The sequence below is a fragment of the Scyliorhinus canicula genome, chromosome 26 (genome assembly GCF_902713615.1).
Source record: "Scyliorhinus canicula chromosome 26, sScyCan1.1, whole genome shotgun sequence".
NCBI lineage: Eukaryota > Metazoa > Chordata > Chondrichthyes > Carcharhiniformes > Scyliorhinidae > Scyliorhinus > Scyliorhinus canicula.
In genome coordinates this window covers 12,247,404-12,264,136 of record NC_052171.1, presented here as the reverse complement: position 1 = coordinate 12,264,136, position 16,733 = coordinate 12,247,404, and the positions used below count along the sequence as shown (strand labels likewise).

The 16,733-nt window shown below is 49.9% G+C and overlaps 1 protein-coding gene across 4 annotated transcripts in view; it reads left to right on the top strand.

Annotated features, from left to right (window-relative positions):
- Positions 1 to 13,199, top strand: part of add2 (adducin 2 (beta)) — a 162,725-nt gene extending 149,526 nt beyond the window's left edge. For 3 of the 4 annotated variants that reach the window (XM_038785490.1, XM_038785488.1, XM_038785489.1), the window contains 2 exons: positions 360 to 455; positions 12,862 to 13,199. In XM_038785490.1, the coding sequence (XP_038641418.1) occupies positions 360 to 455; positions 12,862 to 13,169 (404 nt within the window). In that variant the 3' untranslated portion in view covers positions 13,170 to 13,199. Of the gene's footprint in view, positions 1 to 359; positions 456 to 7,300; positions 7,335 to 12,861 lie in introns of all 4 variants that reach the window. The other variant, XM_038785491.1, reaches the window with a different exon arrangement.
- The last annotated feature ends 3,534 nt before the right edge of the window (positions 13,200 to 16,733 follow it).

Below are 16,733 nucleotides of genomic sequence, written 5' to 3'. Positions count from 1 at the left end.
ATTGGCCAGGCTAAATCGCCCTTAGTGTCCAAAATTGCCCTTAGTGTTGGGTGGGGTTACTGGGTTATGGGGATAGGGTGGAGGTGTTGACCTTGGGTAGGGTGCTCTTTCCAAGAGCCGGTGCAGACTCGATGGGCCAAATGGCCTCCTTCTGCACTGTAAATTCTATGATAATCTATGATATTGCTATCTTGACGTTGCTGAGAATTGACAAGATGTTGTTGCTCAGTCGGGTCACCGCTAAGACCCTCAGGAGCAGGGCCCGTTTCCAAGGTTACACACCCTAGGTATTATTAAAGCAGAACTGCTCCTCGAAATCGCTTGAAATAAACAGTGAGTGTTATTTTTCTCACATGTAGGCCCAGACGAAGAGGATACCTCTGCGGGGATTTCTCCTCTGAAGACACCACTTACATCACCGGTAAAATCAACCAGGTCTCCCCAGTCACCAGGAGGTAAGGTGTTAGTGAATCTGGCCTAGTCCCTGTATCCATCCCGACCTCAGAGCGATCTCCCTGCCCTGAAATATGCAGCTTCGCTTGGTGCATTTCTCAATGATATTCAGTGGGAACCAACAAATTATTGTTCAGAATCGCAGCCGCTCCCTGAATTAACGTTATTCGAGCGTGATTCTATCGTGTTTCCAAGAGCAGAGAGCTCCTGACGCTGAATTCTTACAGAGTCCAGATCCTGTCCCTGAATTCCCACTGATACCAACAGCTTCTGTCTCTGAATCCCCACTGACACCAGCAGATCCTGACACTGAATTCTTACAGATTCCAGATCCAGTCTCTGAATCCCCATTGACACCAGCAGCTCCTGACACTGAATTCTTACAGATTCCAGATCCAGTCTCTGAGTCCCCACTGATACCAGCAGCTCCTGTCTCTGAATTCCCACTGATACTAGCAGCTCCTGTCCCTGAATCCCCACTGATACCAGCAGCTCCTGTCCCTGAATCCCCACTGATACCAGCAGCTCCTCTCTGAATCCCCACTGACACCAGCAGCTCCTGTCCCTGAATTCCCACTGACACCAGCAGCTCCTGTCCCTGAATTCCCACTGACACCAGCTGAGCCTGTCCCTGAATCCCCACTGACACCAGCAGCTCCTGTCTCTGAATCCCCACTGACACCAGCAGCTCCTGACCCTGAATTCCCACTGATACCAGCAGCTCCTGTCCCTGAATTCCCACTGACACCAGCTGAGCCTGTCCCTGAATCCCCACTGACACCAGCAGCTCCTGTCTCTGAATCCCCACTGACACCAGCAGCTCCTGACCATGAATTCCCACTGATACCAGCTGAGCCTGTCCCTGAATCCCCACTGATACCAGCAACTCCTGTCCCTGAATTCCCACTGATACCAGCAGCTCCTGTCCCTGAATTCCCACTGATACCAGCAGCTCCTGTCCCTGAATTCCCACTGATACCAGCAGCTCCTGTCTCTGAATTCCCACTGATACCAGCAGCTCCTGTCTCTGAATTCGCAGATACCAGCAGATCCTGTTCCTGAATTCCCACTGATACCAGCAGCTTCTGTCTCTGAATTCCATCTGATATCAGCAGCTTCTGTCTCTGAATCCCCACTGACACCAGCAGCTCCTGTCCCTGAATCCCCACTGATACCAGCAGCTTCTGTCTCTGAATCCCCACTGGCACCAGCAGCTCCTCTCTCTGAATCCCCAGTGATACCAGCAGAGCCTGTCCCTGAATCCCCACTGACACCAGCAGCTCCTGTCTCTGAATTCCCACTGATACCAGCAGCTTCTGTCTCTGAATCCCCACTGATACCAGCAGCTCCTGTCTCTGAATTCCCACTGATACCAGCAGCTCCTGTCCCTGAATTCCCACTGACACCAGCAGCTCCTGTCCCTGAATTCCCACTGACACCAGCAGCTCCTGTCCCTGAATCCCCACCGATACCAGCAGCTCCTGTCTCTGAATTCCCACTGATATCAGCAGCTCCTGTCTCTGAATTCCCAGATATCAGCAGCCCCTGTCCCTGAATCCCCACTGACACCAGCAGCTCCTGTCCCTGAATTTCCACTGACACCAGCAGCTCCTGTCCCTGAATCCCCACTGATACCAGCAGCTCCTGTCCCTGAATTCCCACTGACACCAGCAGAGCCTGTCCCTGAAACCCCATTGATACCAGCAGCTCCTGTCTCTGAAACCCCACTGATACCAGCAGCTCCTGTCTCTGAATTCCCACTGATACCAGCAGCTCCTGTCCCTGAATTCCCACTGACACCAGCAGCTCCTGTCCCTGAATTCCCACTGATACCAGCAGCTCCTGTCCCTGAATTCCCACTGACACCAGCAGCTCCTATCCCTGAATTCCCACTGATACCAGCAGCTCCTGTCCGTGAATCCCCACTAATACCAGCAGGTCCTGTCTCTGAATCTCCACTGACACCAGCAGCTCCTGTCCCTGAATCCCCACTGATACCAGCAGAGCCTGTCCCTGAATCCCCACTGATACTGTACCAGCAGCTCCTGTCCCTGAAACCCCACTGATACCAGCAGCTCCTGTCCCTGAATCCCCACTGATACCAGCAGCACCTGTCCCTTAATCCCCACTGATACCAGCAGCTCCTGTCTCTGAATCCCCACTGATACCAGCAGCTCCTGTCCCTGAAACCCCACTGATACCAGCAGCTCCTGTCTCTGAATTTGCAGATACCAGCAGCTTCTGTCCCTGAATCCCCACTGATACCAGCAGCTCCTGTCCCTGAATTCCCACTGACACCAGCACCTCCTGTCCCTAAATCCCCACTGATACCAGCAGCTCCTGTCCCTGAATTCCCACTGATACCAGCAGCTCCTGTCCCTGAATCCCCACTGATACCAGCAGCTCCTGTCCCTGAATTCCCACTGACACCAGCAGAGCCTGTCCCTGAAACCCCATTGACACCAGCAGCTCCTGTCCCTGAATTCCCACTGACACCAGCAGCTCCTGTCCCTGAATCCCCACTGATACCAGCAGCTCCTGTCCCTGAAACCCCATTGATACCAGCAGCTCCTGTCTCTGAATTTGCAGATACCAGCAGCTTCTGTCCCTGAATCCCCGCAGATACCAGCAGCTCCTGTCCCTGAATTCCCACTGACACCAGCAGCCCCTGTCCCTGAATCCCCACTGATACCAGCAGCTCCTGTCCCTGAATTCCCACTGATACCAGCAGCTCCTGTCCCTGAATTCCCACTGACACCAGCAGCTCCTGTCCCTGAATCCCCACTGATACCAGCAGCTCCTGTCCCTGAATTCCCACTGACACCAGCAGAGCCTGTCCCTGAAACCCCATTGATACCAGCAGCTCCTGTCCCTGAATCCCCACTGATACCAGCAGCTCCTGTCCCTGAATTCCCACTGATACCAGCAGCTCCTGTCCCTGAATTCCCACTGACACTAGCAGAGCCTGTCCCTGAAACCCCATTGATACCAGCAGCCCCTGTCCCTGAATCCCCACTGATACCAGCAGCTCCTGTCCCTGAATTCCCACTGATACCAGCAGCTCCTGTCCCTGAATTCCCACTGACACCAGCAGCTCCTGTCCCTGAATCCCCACTGATACCAGCAGCTCCTGTCCCTGAATTCCCACTGACACCAGCAGAGCCTGTCCCTGAAACCCCATTGATACCAGCAGCTCCTGTCCCTGACAGGATGGTGAAATTGATTTAAAACGTATAACATAATGCCCAGCCTTCCTGTGTACACCCAGGTATTTACCGTGTCTGTGTACACCCAGGTATTTACCGTGTCTGTGTACACCCAGGTATTTACTGTCTTTGTGTACACCCAGGTATTTGCACTTGGTACTGTCTGTTACTATTTGAAACACAATTTTTTGTAGTATATCATTAGCATGCAGCTGTGTTTCTCAGTGTAATATGTGTGTGTTTCTCAGTGTTATCTGTGTGTGTTTCTCAGTGTTATCTGTGTGTGTTTCTCAGTGTTATCACTGTGTGTTTCTCAGTGTTATCGGTGTGTGTTTCTCAGTGTTATCTATGTGTGTTTCTCAGTGTTATCTGTGTGTGTTTCTCACTGTTATCTGTGTGTGTTTCCCAGTGTTATCTGTGTGTTTCTCAGTGTTATTTGTGTGTGTTTCTCAGTGCTATCTGTGTGTGTTTCTCAGTGTTATCTGTGTGTGTTTCTCAGTGTTATCTGTCAGTGTTTCTCAGTGTTATCTGTGTGTGTTTCTCGGTGTTATCTGTGTGTGTTTCTCAGTGTTATCTGTGTGTGTTTCTCGGTGTTATCTGTGTGTGTTTCTCAGTGTTATCTGTGTGTGTTTCTCAGTGCTATCTGCGTGTTTCTCAGTGTTATGTGTGTGTTTCTCAGTGTTATCTGTGTGTGTTTCTCAGTGTTATCTGTGTGTGTTTCTCAGTGTTATCTGTGTTTCTCAGTGTTATCTGTGTGTGTTCCTCAGTGCTATCTGCGTGTTTCTCAGTGTTATGTGTGTGTTTCTCAGTGTTATCTGTGTGTGTTTCTCAGTTTTATCTGTGTGTGTATCTCAGTGTTATCTGTGTGTGTTTCTCAGTGTTATTTATGTGTTTCTCAGTGTTATCTGTGTGTGTTTCTCAGTGTTACCTGTGTGTGTTTCTCAGTGCTATCTGTGTGTGTTTCTCAGTGTTATCTGTGTGTGTTTCTCAGTGTTATCTGTCAGTGTTTCTCAGTGTTATCTGTGTGTGTTTCTCAGTGTTATCTGTGTGTGTTTCTCAGTGCTATCTGCGTGTTTCTCAGTGTTATGTGTGTGTTTCTCAGTGTTATCTGTGTGTGTTTTTCAGTGTTATGTGTGTGTTTCTCAGTGTTATCTGTGTGTGTTTCTCAGTGTTATCTGTCAGTGTTTCTCAGTGTTATCTGTGTGTGTTTCTCAGTGTTATCTGTGTGTGTTTCACAGTGCTATCTGCGTGTTTCTCAGTGTTATGTGTGTGTTTCTCAGTGTTATCTGTGTGTGTTTCTCGGTGTTATCTGTGTGTGTTTCTTAGTGTTATCTGTGTGTGTTTCTCGGTGTTATCTGTGTGTGTTTCTCAGTGTTATCTGTGTGTGTTTCTCAGTGCTATCTGCGTGTTTCTCAGTGTTATGTGTGTGTTTCTCAGTGTTATCTGTGTGTGTTTCTCAGTGTTATCTGTGTGTGTATCTCAGTGTTATCTGTGTGTGTTTCTCAGTGTTATCTGTGTGTTTCTCAGTGTTATCTGTGTGTGTTTCTCAGTGTTACCTGTGTGTGTTTCTCAGTGCTATCTGTGTGTGTTTCTCAGTGTTATCTGTGTGTGTTTCTCAGTGTTATCTGTCAGTGTTTCTCAGTGTTATCTGTGTGTGTTTCTCAGTGTTATCTGTGTGTGTTTTTCAGTGCTATCTGCGTGTTTCTCAGTGTTATGTGTGTTTCTCAGTGTTATCTGTGTGTGTTTCTCAGTGTTATGTGTGTGTTTCTCAGTGCTATCTGTGTGTGTTTCTCAGTGTTATCTGTGTGTGTTTCTCAGTGTTATCTGTCAGTGTTTCTCAGTGTTATCTGTGTGTGTTTCTCAGTGTTATCTGTGTGTGTTTCTCAGTGCTATCTGCGTGTTTCTCAGTGTTATGTGTGTGTTTCTCAGTGTTATCTGTGTGTGTTTCTCAGTGTTATCTGTGTGTATCTCAGTGTTATCTGTGTGTGTTTCTCAGTGTTATCTGTGTGTTTCTCAGTGTTATCTGTGTGTGTTTCTCAGTGTTACCTGTGTGTGTTTCTCAGTGCTATCTGTGTGTGTTTCTCAGTGTTATCTGTGTGTGTTTCTCAGTGTTATCTGTGTGTGTTTCTCAGTGCTATCTGTGTGTTTCTCAGTGTTATGTGTGTGTTTCTCAGTGTTATCTGTGTGTGTTTCTCAGTGTTATCTGTGTGTGTTTCTCAGTGTTATCTGTGTGTGTTTCTCAGTGTTATCTGTGTGTTTCTCAGTGTTATCTGTGTGTGTATCTCAGTGTTATCTGTGTGTGTTTCTCAGTATTATCTGTGTGTTTCTCAGTGTTATCTGTGTGTGTTTCTCAGTGTTATTTGTGTGTTTCTCAGTGTTATCTGTGTGTTTCAGTGTTATCTGCGTGTTTCTCAGTGTTATCTGTGTGTTTCTCAGTGTTATCTGTGTGTGTTTCTCAGTGTTATCTGTGTGTGTTTCTCAGTGTTATCTGTGTGTGTTTCTCAGTGTTATCTGTGTGTGTTTCTCAGTGTTGTCTGTGTGTTTCTCAGTGTTGTCTGTGTGTTTCTCAGTGTTATCTGTGTGTGTTGCGCAGTGTTATCTGTGTGTTTCTCAGTGTTATCTGTGTGTGTTTCTCAGTGTTACGTGTCTGTGTTTCTCAGTGTTGTCCCACACGCACTGTTCTGTGTTGATTCCATACTGTATTATCAATGTAAGAAGTCTTACAACACCAGGTTAAAGTCCAACAGGTTTGTTTCAAACACGAGCTTTCGGAGCACGGCTCCTTCTTCAGGTGAAGAAGGAGCCGTGCTCCGAAAGCTCGTGTTTGAAACAAACCTGTTGGACTTTAACCTGGTGTTGTAAGACTTCTTACTGTGCTCACCCCAGTCCAACGCCGGCATCTCCACATCATGGGTATTATCAATGAATTTTGAAGCATCTGTTGCCCAGTGAGGGACAATGATGTGAAACCTCTTCACTGCATGGTCAAAAGTTAGTCAGAATATTGCCAACAATCATGGGGACATTCCATGAGCATTCCTTTTTTGTCTGAAGTAAATTTCCCATAATAAAGAATGAAACCTCTTCCCCCTACCTGTTTCGCATAAGATGTTGGGAGAGTGTCGATAGATATTAAGAACAGACTGGGTTTGGGACAGGTAGTCTTGCTCTATTTCTCCTTCTCGCCTTTCCTGAGGGAGTCCCATTACAGCCTGTGGTCCCTCAGTCAATGGATACTCGGCTGTTTGGCCATGATGGGCATCGCAGTCGAGCCGTTATCTCCAACACAAGTTGGAGGAATTCTGACCTCTGGTTTTTTGTTAAATCAATTCTTCCCCCCAACCCTTATCGACCAATCTTGATCCCAGATCAGCGAATTGGGTGGACATCAAGCGTCTCGTTGTGAATTGTCCTGATTGCAATGGCTTAAATTCGCACCCAATATCGGAGAGTCGTTCACGGAGATAAATGCTGAGGTAAAGTGAGGCCCGCTTCGGTTTCTCGGACACCATTCCCCATCCACTGGGCAGATAACAGATGCTTCTTCATTTCTGTCAGATATGGTAACTGTGTGATGCACGCTGAACATCTTTGTTCCATCTCTTTTTTTATTCCCATTTTTGTTTGGCTCACAATGTAAGGAGTTCCTCATGACACTGAATACTTGTCTCTGTAGTAAGTATATTGTTCAACCCCCCCCCCCTCCACCCCCTACCCTCCGTTCCCCCCCCCCCCGCCCTCCCATGCCATCCCTCCCCCTCGCCAGAGAAACCCCCCTCAACCCTCAGTGTTAACCGTCAATGTTAGTGCGTGAGGGAGGAATAGGACAGCAGCTTGTCGTTTACCTTCAGCAAGTTTATTTGCACCCAGCTCGGCAGAGGTACAAACTCCAGGTCAAATCCACCTCCCCCTCCCCTCCACCCCCAGCCCCTGTTCCTATCTGAGGCAATTTATACTCGATGGAGGTTGAGGCGGTAACCATCGCCGGCCTTGAATGAGGCCGACAGCCCAACAATGTGATTTGCCAATGGATGCACTTGCTGACACAGCCACACTCAGTCCTTGCCTTGCTCCAGCCGTCAGGCCATAAGACGTAGAAGCAGATGGCCATTCAGCCCATCGAGTCCGCTCCGCCATTCCATGAGATCATGGCTGATCTGGTCTGATAATCCTCACTTTCCCGCCTTATCCCCTCGATTCCCTTCCTGATTAAAAATCTGTCTCGGCCTTGACCATAGCGGCCCAGCCCCTACAGCTCTCTGGAGGTAAAGAATTCCACAGATTCACTCCCCTCTGAGAGAAGAAATTCCTCCTCATCTCTGTGTCAAATGGACGCCCCCTCACTCTGAGATTCTGCCCTCTGGTCCCAGACTCTCCCACAAGGGGAAACAACCTCTCAGCATCGACCCTGTCAAACCCCCTGAGAATCCTCTATGTCTCAATAAGGTCGCCTCTCATTCGTCTAAACTCCCAATGAGAACAGGCCCAGCCTACTCACCCTCTCCTCATAAAATCCCTCCCTACCCGGGATCAACCGAGTGAACCTTCTCTGGACTGCCTCCAATACCAGTCTATCCTTCCTTAGATAGGGAGGGGACCAAAACTGTTCACGGGTATTCCAGGTGCTGTCTAACTAGCACCTTGTATAGTTTTAGCAAAACTTCCCTATTTTTAGACTCCATTCCCTTTGAAATAAAGGCCAACGTTCCATTTGTGTTCCCCGATTACCTGCTGAACTAATATGCTAACTTTTTGTGATTGATGCAGACGAACCCCCACATCCCCTCACGCTGCAACTTTCTGCATCCTCTCTCCATTTAAACAATATGCAGCTCCTTTATTCTTCCGACCAAAGTGACTAACTTCACATTTTCCTACATTATATTCCATCTGTCAAGTGTTTGCCCACTCACCTATCCTGTTTATTGCCCTCTGCAGACTCCCCTCCCCTCTGTGTGACCCCAGCAAGGACATAGAGTGAGAATTATCGTTTCGAGGAGCGAACCTGTTTCCCACGTTCCTTCCTGCCCTTTTAACTCAATCCTGCCCCAGTCAAAAGAGTCCACCGGCAGGATTCTCCGCAAACCGGCTGGGCGGGCAACTCCGGCGCGAAGGAGTGGCGTGCGCCACTCCGGCGTCGGGCCGCCCCAAAGGTGCGGAAAATGACAAAAAGGAATCAGGAATCACCCATGGCCACCATTAACACATACAGCCCCCCTCCTCCCAACTCTCCCAGCCCCCCTAATGTTCGAGGTGATCCAATTCTCGAAGGTGCATGATGAATAATGCCCATGAATTGTAGAACCCCTCCATCCTTCCCCTCAGTTCAAACTTAACCTTCTCAAGAGTCAAGAATTCCAGCAGGTCCCCTCGCCACGCCAGGGCACAGGGTGGAGAGGCTGCTCTCCATCCCATCAGGATCCACCTTCGGGCGATCAACGAGGCGAAGGCTACAACATCTGCCTCCGCGTCCGTTTCCAACCCCGGCTGGTCCGACACCCCGAATATGGCCTCCCGGGGACCCGGGTCCAGTTTCACGTGCACCACTTTAGAGATTACCCTAAACACCTCCTTCCGGTAATCCTCCAGCTTTGGACAGGACCAAAACATATGAACGTGATTAGCGCCCCCCCCCCCCCCCCCCCCCCACAACGTTCACACACATCTACTCCTTCAAAGAATCGGCTCATCCTCGTCCTCGTGAGGTGCCCTCTGTACACAACCTTCAGCTTTATCAGCCCCAACCTCGCGAACGAGGTGGAGCCGTTCACTCTCCGGAGCACCTCACACCAGAACCCCTCCTCCATATCCTCTCCCAACTCTTCCTCCCACCTTGCCTTGATCACTTGATCACCTTCTCCTCCTCCAAAATAGCCCCGTAAACCGCCGACACTACCCCCTTCTCCAGTCCCTCTGTCGTCAGCACCTCCTCCAGCAATGTGGAGGCCGGTTCCTCCGGGAAGCTGTGTATCTCCTTCCTGGCAAAGTCTCGAACCTGCATGTATCTAAATATTTCCCAGCGCTCCAGCCCATACTTCGCTCCCAGCTCCTTCAGTCACACAAAACGACAGCCAAGAAATAAATCTTTTCGTGTCCTAATTCCTTTCTCCTCCCATCTCCGAAAATTTCCCTCCCACTTCCCTGGCTCAAATCTATGGTTAGGTTCAATATCATTGGAGTGAAGAAATTTCTCCCCATCCTAGTCCGAAATGGTCCACCCTGTATCCCGAGACTGTGTCCGCAAGTTCTAGATTTCCCAACCAGGGAATACATCATCCCAGAATCTAGTCTGTCCATCCCTGTTAGAATTTTATACGTTTCAATCCGATCTCCTCTCATCCTTCTGAACTCGAGTGAATACAGGCCCAGTCGAACCAATCTCTCCTCATAGGACGGTCCGCCAACCTCACTATCAGCTAACTGAACCTCCACATCACTCCCTCTCTGACAACTATATCCTTTCTTAGTTAGGGAGACAAAAACTGAACACAATACTCCAAGTGTGGTCTCACCAAGGCCGTGTATAACTGTAGGAAGGCATCTCCACTTCTGAACTTAAATCCCTCTTGCAATGAAGGCCAACACATCATTGGCCTTTTTAACTGTGAGCTGCACCCCCCTCTCTCCACTTTAATTGACTGGTGTACAAGGAAACGCAGATCCCTTTGTACATCCGCATTCCCCAACACATCACCGCATAGATAACACACTTCATGTCTGATTTTCACACCAAAGTGGATAACGTCACATTTAGCCGTGTTGAACTGCATTTGCCATCTGTTTGCCCACTCGCTCAAACCCAAATCACCTTGAAGCCCCCTTACGTCCCCCTGATCACCCACAATTCCCCCAGTTTTGTGTGGTGATCTCACCCTCAGGGCTGTGTACTGTTTGTAAGTTTTAAATTTTTGTCCACGGTTGGATTAAGTTGAACGTTACAAGATGGTGTTGGGTGCTGTCCAACAAGGTTCACCATTTCACCCTCACAATACACATTGGCACAATCCTTTCTGTACCCAAATTAAAACTGAAATGCCATCTTAGTAATTGAGTCATGACGTTATCGCACAGAATGAGGCCCTTCGGCCCATCGTGTCTGCGTTGGCCATCAAGCACCGATCGATTCTCATCCCATTCCCAGCACTTGATCCGTAGCCTTGTTCGCTACGATGTTTTCAAGAGCTCATCTAAACACTTCTTAATAGTTGTGAGAATTCCTGCCTCTACCACCCTTTCAGGCAGCGTGTTCCAGATTCCCATCATCCTCTGGGTGAAAAGGTTTTTCCTCAAATCCCCTCTAAATCTCCCCCCTTACCTTAAATCTGTGCCCCCTGGTTATTGACCCTCCGCTCAGGGGAAAGGTTCCTCCCTATCCACCCTATCTGTGTCCCTCATAATGTTGTCCACCTCAATCAGGTCCCCCCTCAGCCTTCTCTGCTCCGAGGAAAACAGCCCCAGCCTAACCAGCCTCTCTTCATAGCTGAAACGCTCCAGCCCAGGGCAGCATCCTGGTGAATCTCCTCTGCACCCTCTCCAGGGCAATCACATCCTTCCTATAGAGTGGCGACGAGAACTGCACTCAGTACTCTAGCTGTGGCCTAACCAGCGTTTTATACAGCTCCATCATATCATCCCCTCACTTTCGATGGTTGCTCTCATAGGGTGAAGAGAAGGGGGTCCAAATAAAGAACAAAGAAAAGTGCAGCACAGGAACAGGCTCTTTGGCCCTCCAAGCCTGTGCCGACCATGCTGCCCGTCTAAACTAAAATCTTCTACACTTCCGGGGCCCTCTATTCCCATCCTATTCATGTATTTGTCAAGATGCCCCTTAAACGTCACTATCATCCCTGCTTCCACCACCTCCTCCGGCAGCGAGTTCCAGGCACCCAGTACCCTCTGTGTACAAAACTTGCCTCGTACATCTCCTCTAAACCTTGCCCCTTGCACCTTAAACCTATGCCCCCTAGTAATTGACCCCTCTACCCTGGGAAAAAGCTTATGTCCACACCCCTCATAATTTTGTAGACCTCTATCAGGTCGCCCCTCAACCTCCGTCATTCCAGAGAGAACAAACCGAGTTCATCTAACCTCTCCTCATAGCTAATGCCCTGCATACCAGGCACCATCCTGGTAAACCTCTTCTGTCCCCTCTCCAAAGCCTCGACACCCTTCTGGTAGTGTGGAGACCAGAATTAAACACCAAGTGGGCCTAACTAAGGTTCTATACTGCTGAATAACATACTATTCTCTGGATGTGGACAGAGCCCAGAATGGGAAGGCTGAACCCTCCTTGTGACACTACCTGAGACGCTCTGATCCTTAACCCATCCAGCAATGACACCCCTCACTTTCACCGGCACTAGTATTTAATGTGGAAGAAGGGTCAGTAGTGGATACATTGGAATTGAGTTTAAATCCTTGAGGACTATAAACCGTTAGTGTCACACGTTGGCCTAAGGACTGGCTTCAACTGATTTCTCTCTGCACCTCACTTTGAGAATCAGTTCATCCTCCAGTCGTCTTGTGTTTTGAGTCCGAGTCTCTCCCAGCTTCAGTACCCATTCCCTGACAGGATCTCTTCCCTCTGTCACATCTCTCAGCTGCCACCTGGCCTGCTCCCTGAGCGGCCAAGGGGGAAACCCGGGAGAGGAGCTGGCCCTATGACTGAGTTCAGCAATAAGCTGCCTGTCTCGGACAGGGGGGGAGCAAGTCTCCGATATAAACCATGCGCCCAATTCAGACCCCCTCCCTTTTGCAACATGAGATGCCAAAAAAAGGACGTCTTGTGGCACAGTGGTAGTGCCGGAGCCTTACCTCGAGGCCGGAGGCTCTGGATTCGAGTCCAACGCCAAGTTGGTTGGCCAAGGTTCTTGCAGTTCAACGGGCTGACGATCATGGCTCTGTCCTAGATATTTTCCTCGATATAGAGTGGCACGCTTTTGAAAAGGCTGTATTTGTCACTGTTCATTCTGTTTGAACATTGACGAATCGCGTTGAGCAACTTGGATAGGAGCCAAGTTCCCCTGGCGCCATTTTGAGATCGATTCCAGCTTCTCCCTTACTCCAGCTCTTAGTCGGTTCTGCCGTAATCTGCTCCGGTTTGGGCGATTTATTTGGCGCCGGTTTGATTTCCGCCCAGACTGCCAGGCACCCGAACCTTCACCTTCCTGTTTCTGTGCATTTTGTTTCCCCCCCCCTGAAGGAACGGACGACGCGGAGGGGCTGGGGGACGCGGAGACGGCGGCCCCCGGGGTGGTGGTTAACGGGAGGCAGGAGGAGCTGGAGGCGGAGGAGGAGCTCAGCAGGGGGATCAGCGCGATGATGACCAACGCGGAGAACGGTACCGAGGCGCCGGACAAAACGGCCAAGAAGGACAAGACGGACGCTGTCACTGGCGGCCCCACCTCGCCGGACGGCTCGCCCTCCAAATCGCCATCCAAAAAGAAGAAGAAATTCCGCACCCCATCTTTCTTGAAGAAGAGCAAAAAGAAGGAAAAATTGGAGTCGTGAATTGTGGAGAGGGGGGGGGGGGGGGGGGGGGGGAGAAAATACGTGTAAAAAAAAAATCACTCATTTTAAGTTGCACCCAACGCAAAGAGGGGTTTTGTATTATAAATCCGTATTGTCAGCTAAATACACCAATCTTTTTTTTTAAGATTACACAAAAACAGCAGAAAGTTATAATGTGCTCGGGAACCGCCTATAAACCTCGGGGATATAGGATGGGGAAGGGTGGGTTCCTGAATTCCACTATCACCTGTTCCTTTCACGCTTTTTCTGGTTGGCGCTAGTTAACCGTAGCTGCCGCCCGTTTGATTTTACACCACAGCGTCACGGTTTTGTGAGGGGACCATGGCAGCAGCAATTCAGGCCGTACCGCTGATCTGCATAGCGCACTGGGCAAATTACAGATGGGGGTATCGGAATACGTGCCCTCTCTCTCTCTCGCTCCCTCTCTCTGTCTTTCCGTCCCCCTCTCTCCCTTTCCCTCTCTTCTTTCTCTCTTTCACTTTCCATTTCTCCCCCCGTCCGTTTCTTTGTCTCTCCCTCTATCTCTATCTTGCTCCCTCTTTCTCTCCCTCTCTATCTCTCCCTTTATCTCTCCTTCGCTCTCTGCCTCACTCCGTCTGTCTCCCTCTTTCCCACCCTCTCACTCGCTTTCTCTCTCTCTTTCCCTTCCTCCCTCTCTCTCCCTTTCTTTACCTCTTCTTTCTCTCTGTCCCTCTCTATCTTTCTCCCTCCCTCTATCTCTCTCCCTCTCACTCTAACTCACTCTCTCTATGTTTCTCTCTCCCTCCCTCTCATCTCTCTCTCCTCTCCCGCTCTCTTTCTTTGCCTCTCCTTTCTCTAACTCCCCCCCTCTCCCTTTCCCTCTCCTTCTTTCTCTCTCCCACTCTTCGTCTATCTTTCTCCCTCCTTCTTCACCTCTTTCCCTTTCTCCCTCCCCCACTCTCTCTTCTCTTGCTCTTTCTCTATGTCCCCTTTCTTAATCTCCCTCCTCCTCTGTCTTCTTTTCCCCTTCCTCATCTCCTCTTTCCCTCTCTCTCAGTCCACCTTTATTGTCAATTTCCCTCTTTCTCTCACTTTCTCTTTCTCCCTCTCACTCTAACTCACTCTCCCTATCTTTCTCCCTCTCTCTCTATCCATCTTTCTCTCTCCCCCTCGCGCTCTCCTCTCACTCTTTCTCCCCTTCTCTTTCTCTCTGTCCCATAGAGCCAGAGTCCTGACAGTGCAGAAAGAGGCCATTCAGCCCATCGAGTCTGCCCTGACCCTAAGAAAGAGCACCCTGCCCTGTCCCCTACCTATATCTTTGGACACTAAGGGGCAATTTTAGCATTTGCAATCCCTGCCCCTCCCCCCCTCTCTTCTTTCTCGCTCCCTCTCTCTTTCTCTCTGTCCGTCTTTTTCTCTCGCTTTCCCCCTCTCGCCTTTTCTCTGTCTACCCCTCGCCTTCTCTCACTCTTTCTCCCTCCCCCTCTCTTCTCTCCCCCTCCTTTTACCCTCCCTCACTCTCTCTATCTTTCTCTCTGCCTCCTTCCTCTCTCTCTCTCACCTCTTTCTCTCCCTAGTTTTAATTGCCTGCCCGCGGGTGAGGAGTGTAGGCGCAGGGTGGCTAGATTAATGCCTTAAGCGATGTGTGCCTGAGCTATGAGGAGGGTCAGTGGGAAACAGGAGGGTTTACTCTTGCGGAGGGCAGGGGAGGAGGGCAGAGAGAGCAGGCTTGCTTGTCGAGCAGGCTGGGAAATGGAGGCGGTATCACGTTCGGCCTAAGAAGTGACTCAAGACTCGAGCTGAACAGAGGGAACATGAGCAATTATGCCAGAGGGAGTGAAGTGTGTGGAAGTGTGGGAAGGCAGATTGTTACCAGCAGGGAAAAGAGAGCCAGATAGCTCAGAAAGGCTAATGTACAAGCTTTGGGCCTACCAGATTGGGCCTGCACAGCCCTCCGTTTCTTAGTAGGAGTCCACGGCGAGCTTTTAGATATCGCTTCAGGTGAGTGTTGAAAATTTCATTTTTTAATTTTCGCTCTCCCAACGGTACAGAATTCCCTGTAAATACTCATCCACAATTTATTTCAAGGACGAGGTTCAGTCGCAGTTTGTTGTTCTCTGTGCAGCATTCCCCATCATGGCAGGTCCGCCATAGTTCTGCCCAGAGAAGCCTCGGCCTAACAATAATCTTTATTAGTGTCACAAGTCACTGTGAAAATCCCCTCGTCGCCACACTCCGGCGCCTGTTCGGGTACACGGAGGGAGAATTCAGAATGTCCAATTCACCCGACAAGCACGTCTTTCGGGACTTGTGGGAGGGAGCCGGAGCGCCCGAAGGAAACCCGCGCAGACACGGGGAGACTCCGCACAGACAGCGACCCAAGCTGGGAATCGAACCAGGGTCCCTGGCACGGTGAAGCAACAGTGATAACCACTGTGCTACCACCCTACTTGGGGCTTGAAGCAGCAATTCCAGGAGAAGGCCCGTCCTCAAAATGGCAGCCTCAGCGGCTGCTCTGGATGATCTCTCTAAAATGGCTGCCACCAGCCAGCATTGAAAGGAGGGGGGGCTTTCTCGAGAAATCTCGGGTTCGCGGCTGAAACTGAAAGGGACGTGAGAATTGTCCGTTTTAATTTTGGATTTGTCTGATCTGACAGGCCAGGCTAAATGTTCATAATGGAGGATTCAGGTCACAAGCCCTCTCTCTCTCTCTCACTGTCTGTCTATCTTTCTCTCACTCCCTTTCTCTCACCTTCTTTCTCTCTTTTACCACCCCCTCTCTCTGTCTATCTTTCTCTCTCTCCCCCCCCCCCCCCGTCTATCTTACTCTCTCTTTCCCCTCGCTCCATCCCTCTCTTTCTCTCACTCTTTCTCTCTGTCCCTCGTCCTCCATTCTTTGCCTCTCTCTCTCTCCCTTCCTCTCTCTCTCTCTCCATCTTTCTCTCCCGCTTTCGCTTCCTGTCGCTCCCTCTCTCACTCCCTTTCTCCCTCCTCTCTCTCTCTCATTTTCTTGCTCTTTATCCTCCCTCTCTCCCCCTCCTCGATCTCGCTCTTTCTTGTGGTCCCTGCCCCCCTCTCTCTGTTTCTCTCTCTCCACATCCCCTCTTTCTTTCTCTCTGTCTCCCTCTCTCTTTCTCCCCCTTCTCCTCCTTCGCTCTTGCTCTCTCCCTCCTTCCAGGAGCCAAACTGATACAAGCATAAGTGAGTCAGTTGTCACGGCCATTTGCAGATAAAGTACAAGTTAGCAGTCTGTGTATGTTGGCGTCACACTCGAGTCCTGTGCTATGTGGCTCCATCAACACCTTCTGTCCCTTGGGAAACAGAGGAAAAGTGTGTGGGGGTGGGGGGGGGGGGGGGGGGGGGGGGGGCGGTGGTTTCTCAGCCCACCTCTCGGATTGTTCCAGAACTATCAGTCATAAATCTGCCTTTGTGGCCGTCGTATATTTTGGCTTGAGTAGCAGAATTGAGACAGACAGACATACGGCAAAGGCAGCTGCAAACATCGAGCAGGTTGGGTAAAGCGCAATGTCCAATGTTGACTCACAACTTCACGAGGTGTCACAGGAAGGAGGAATTAAACTC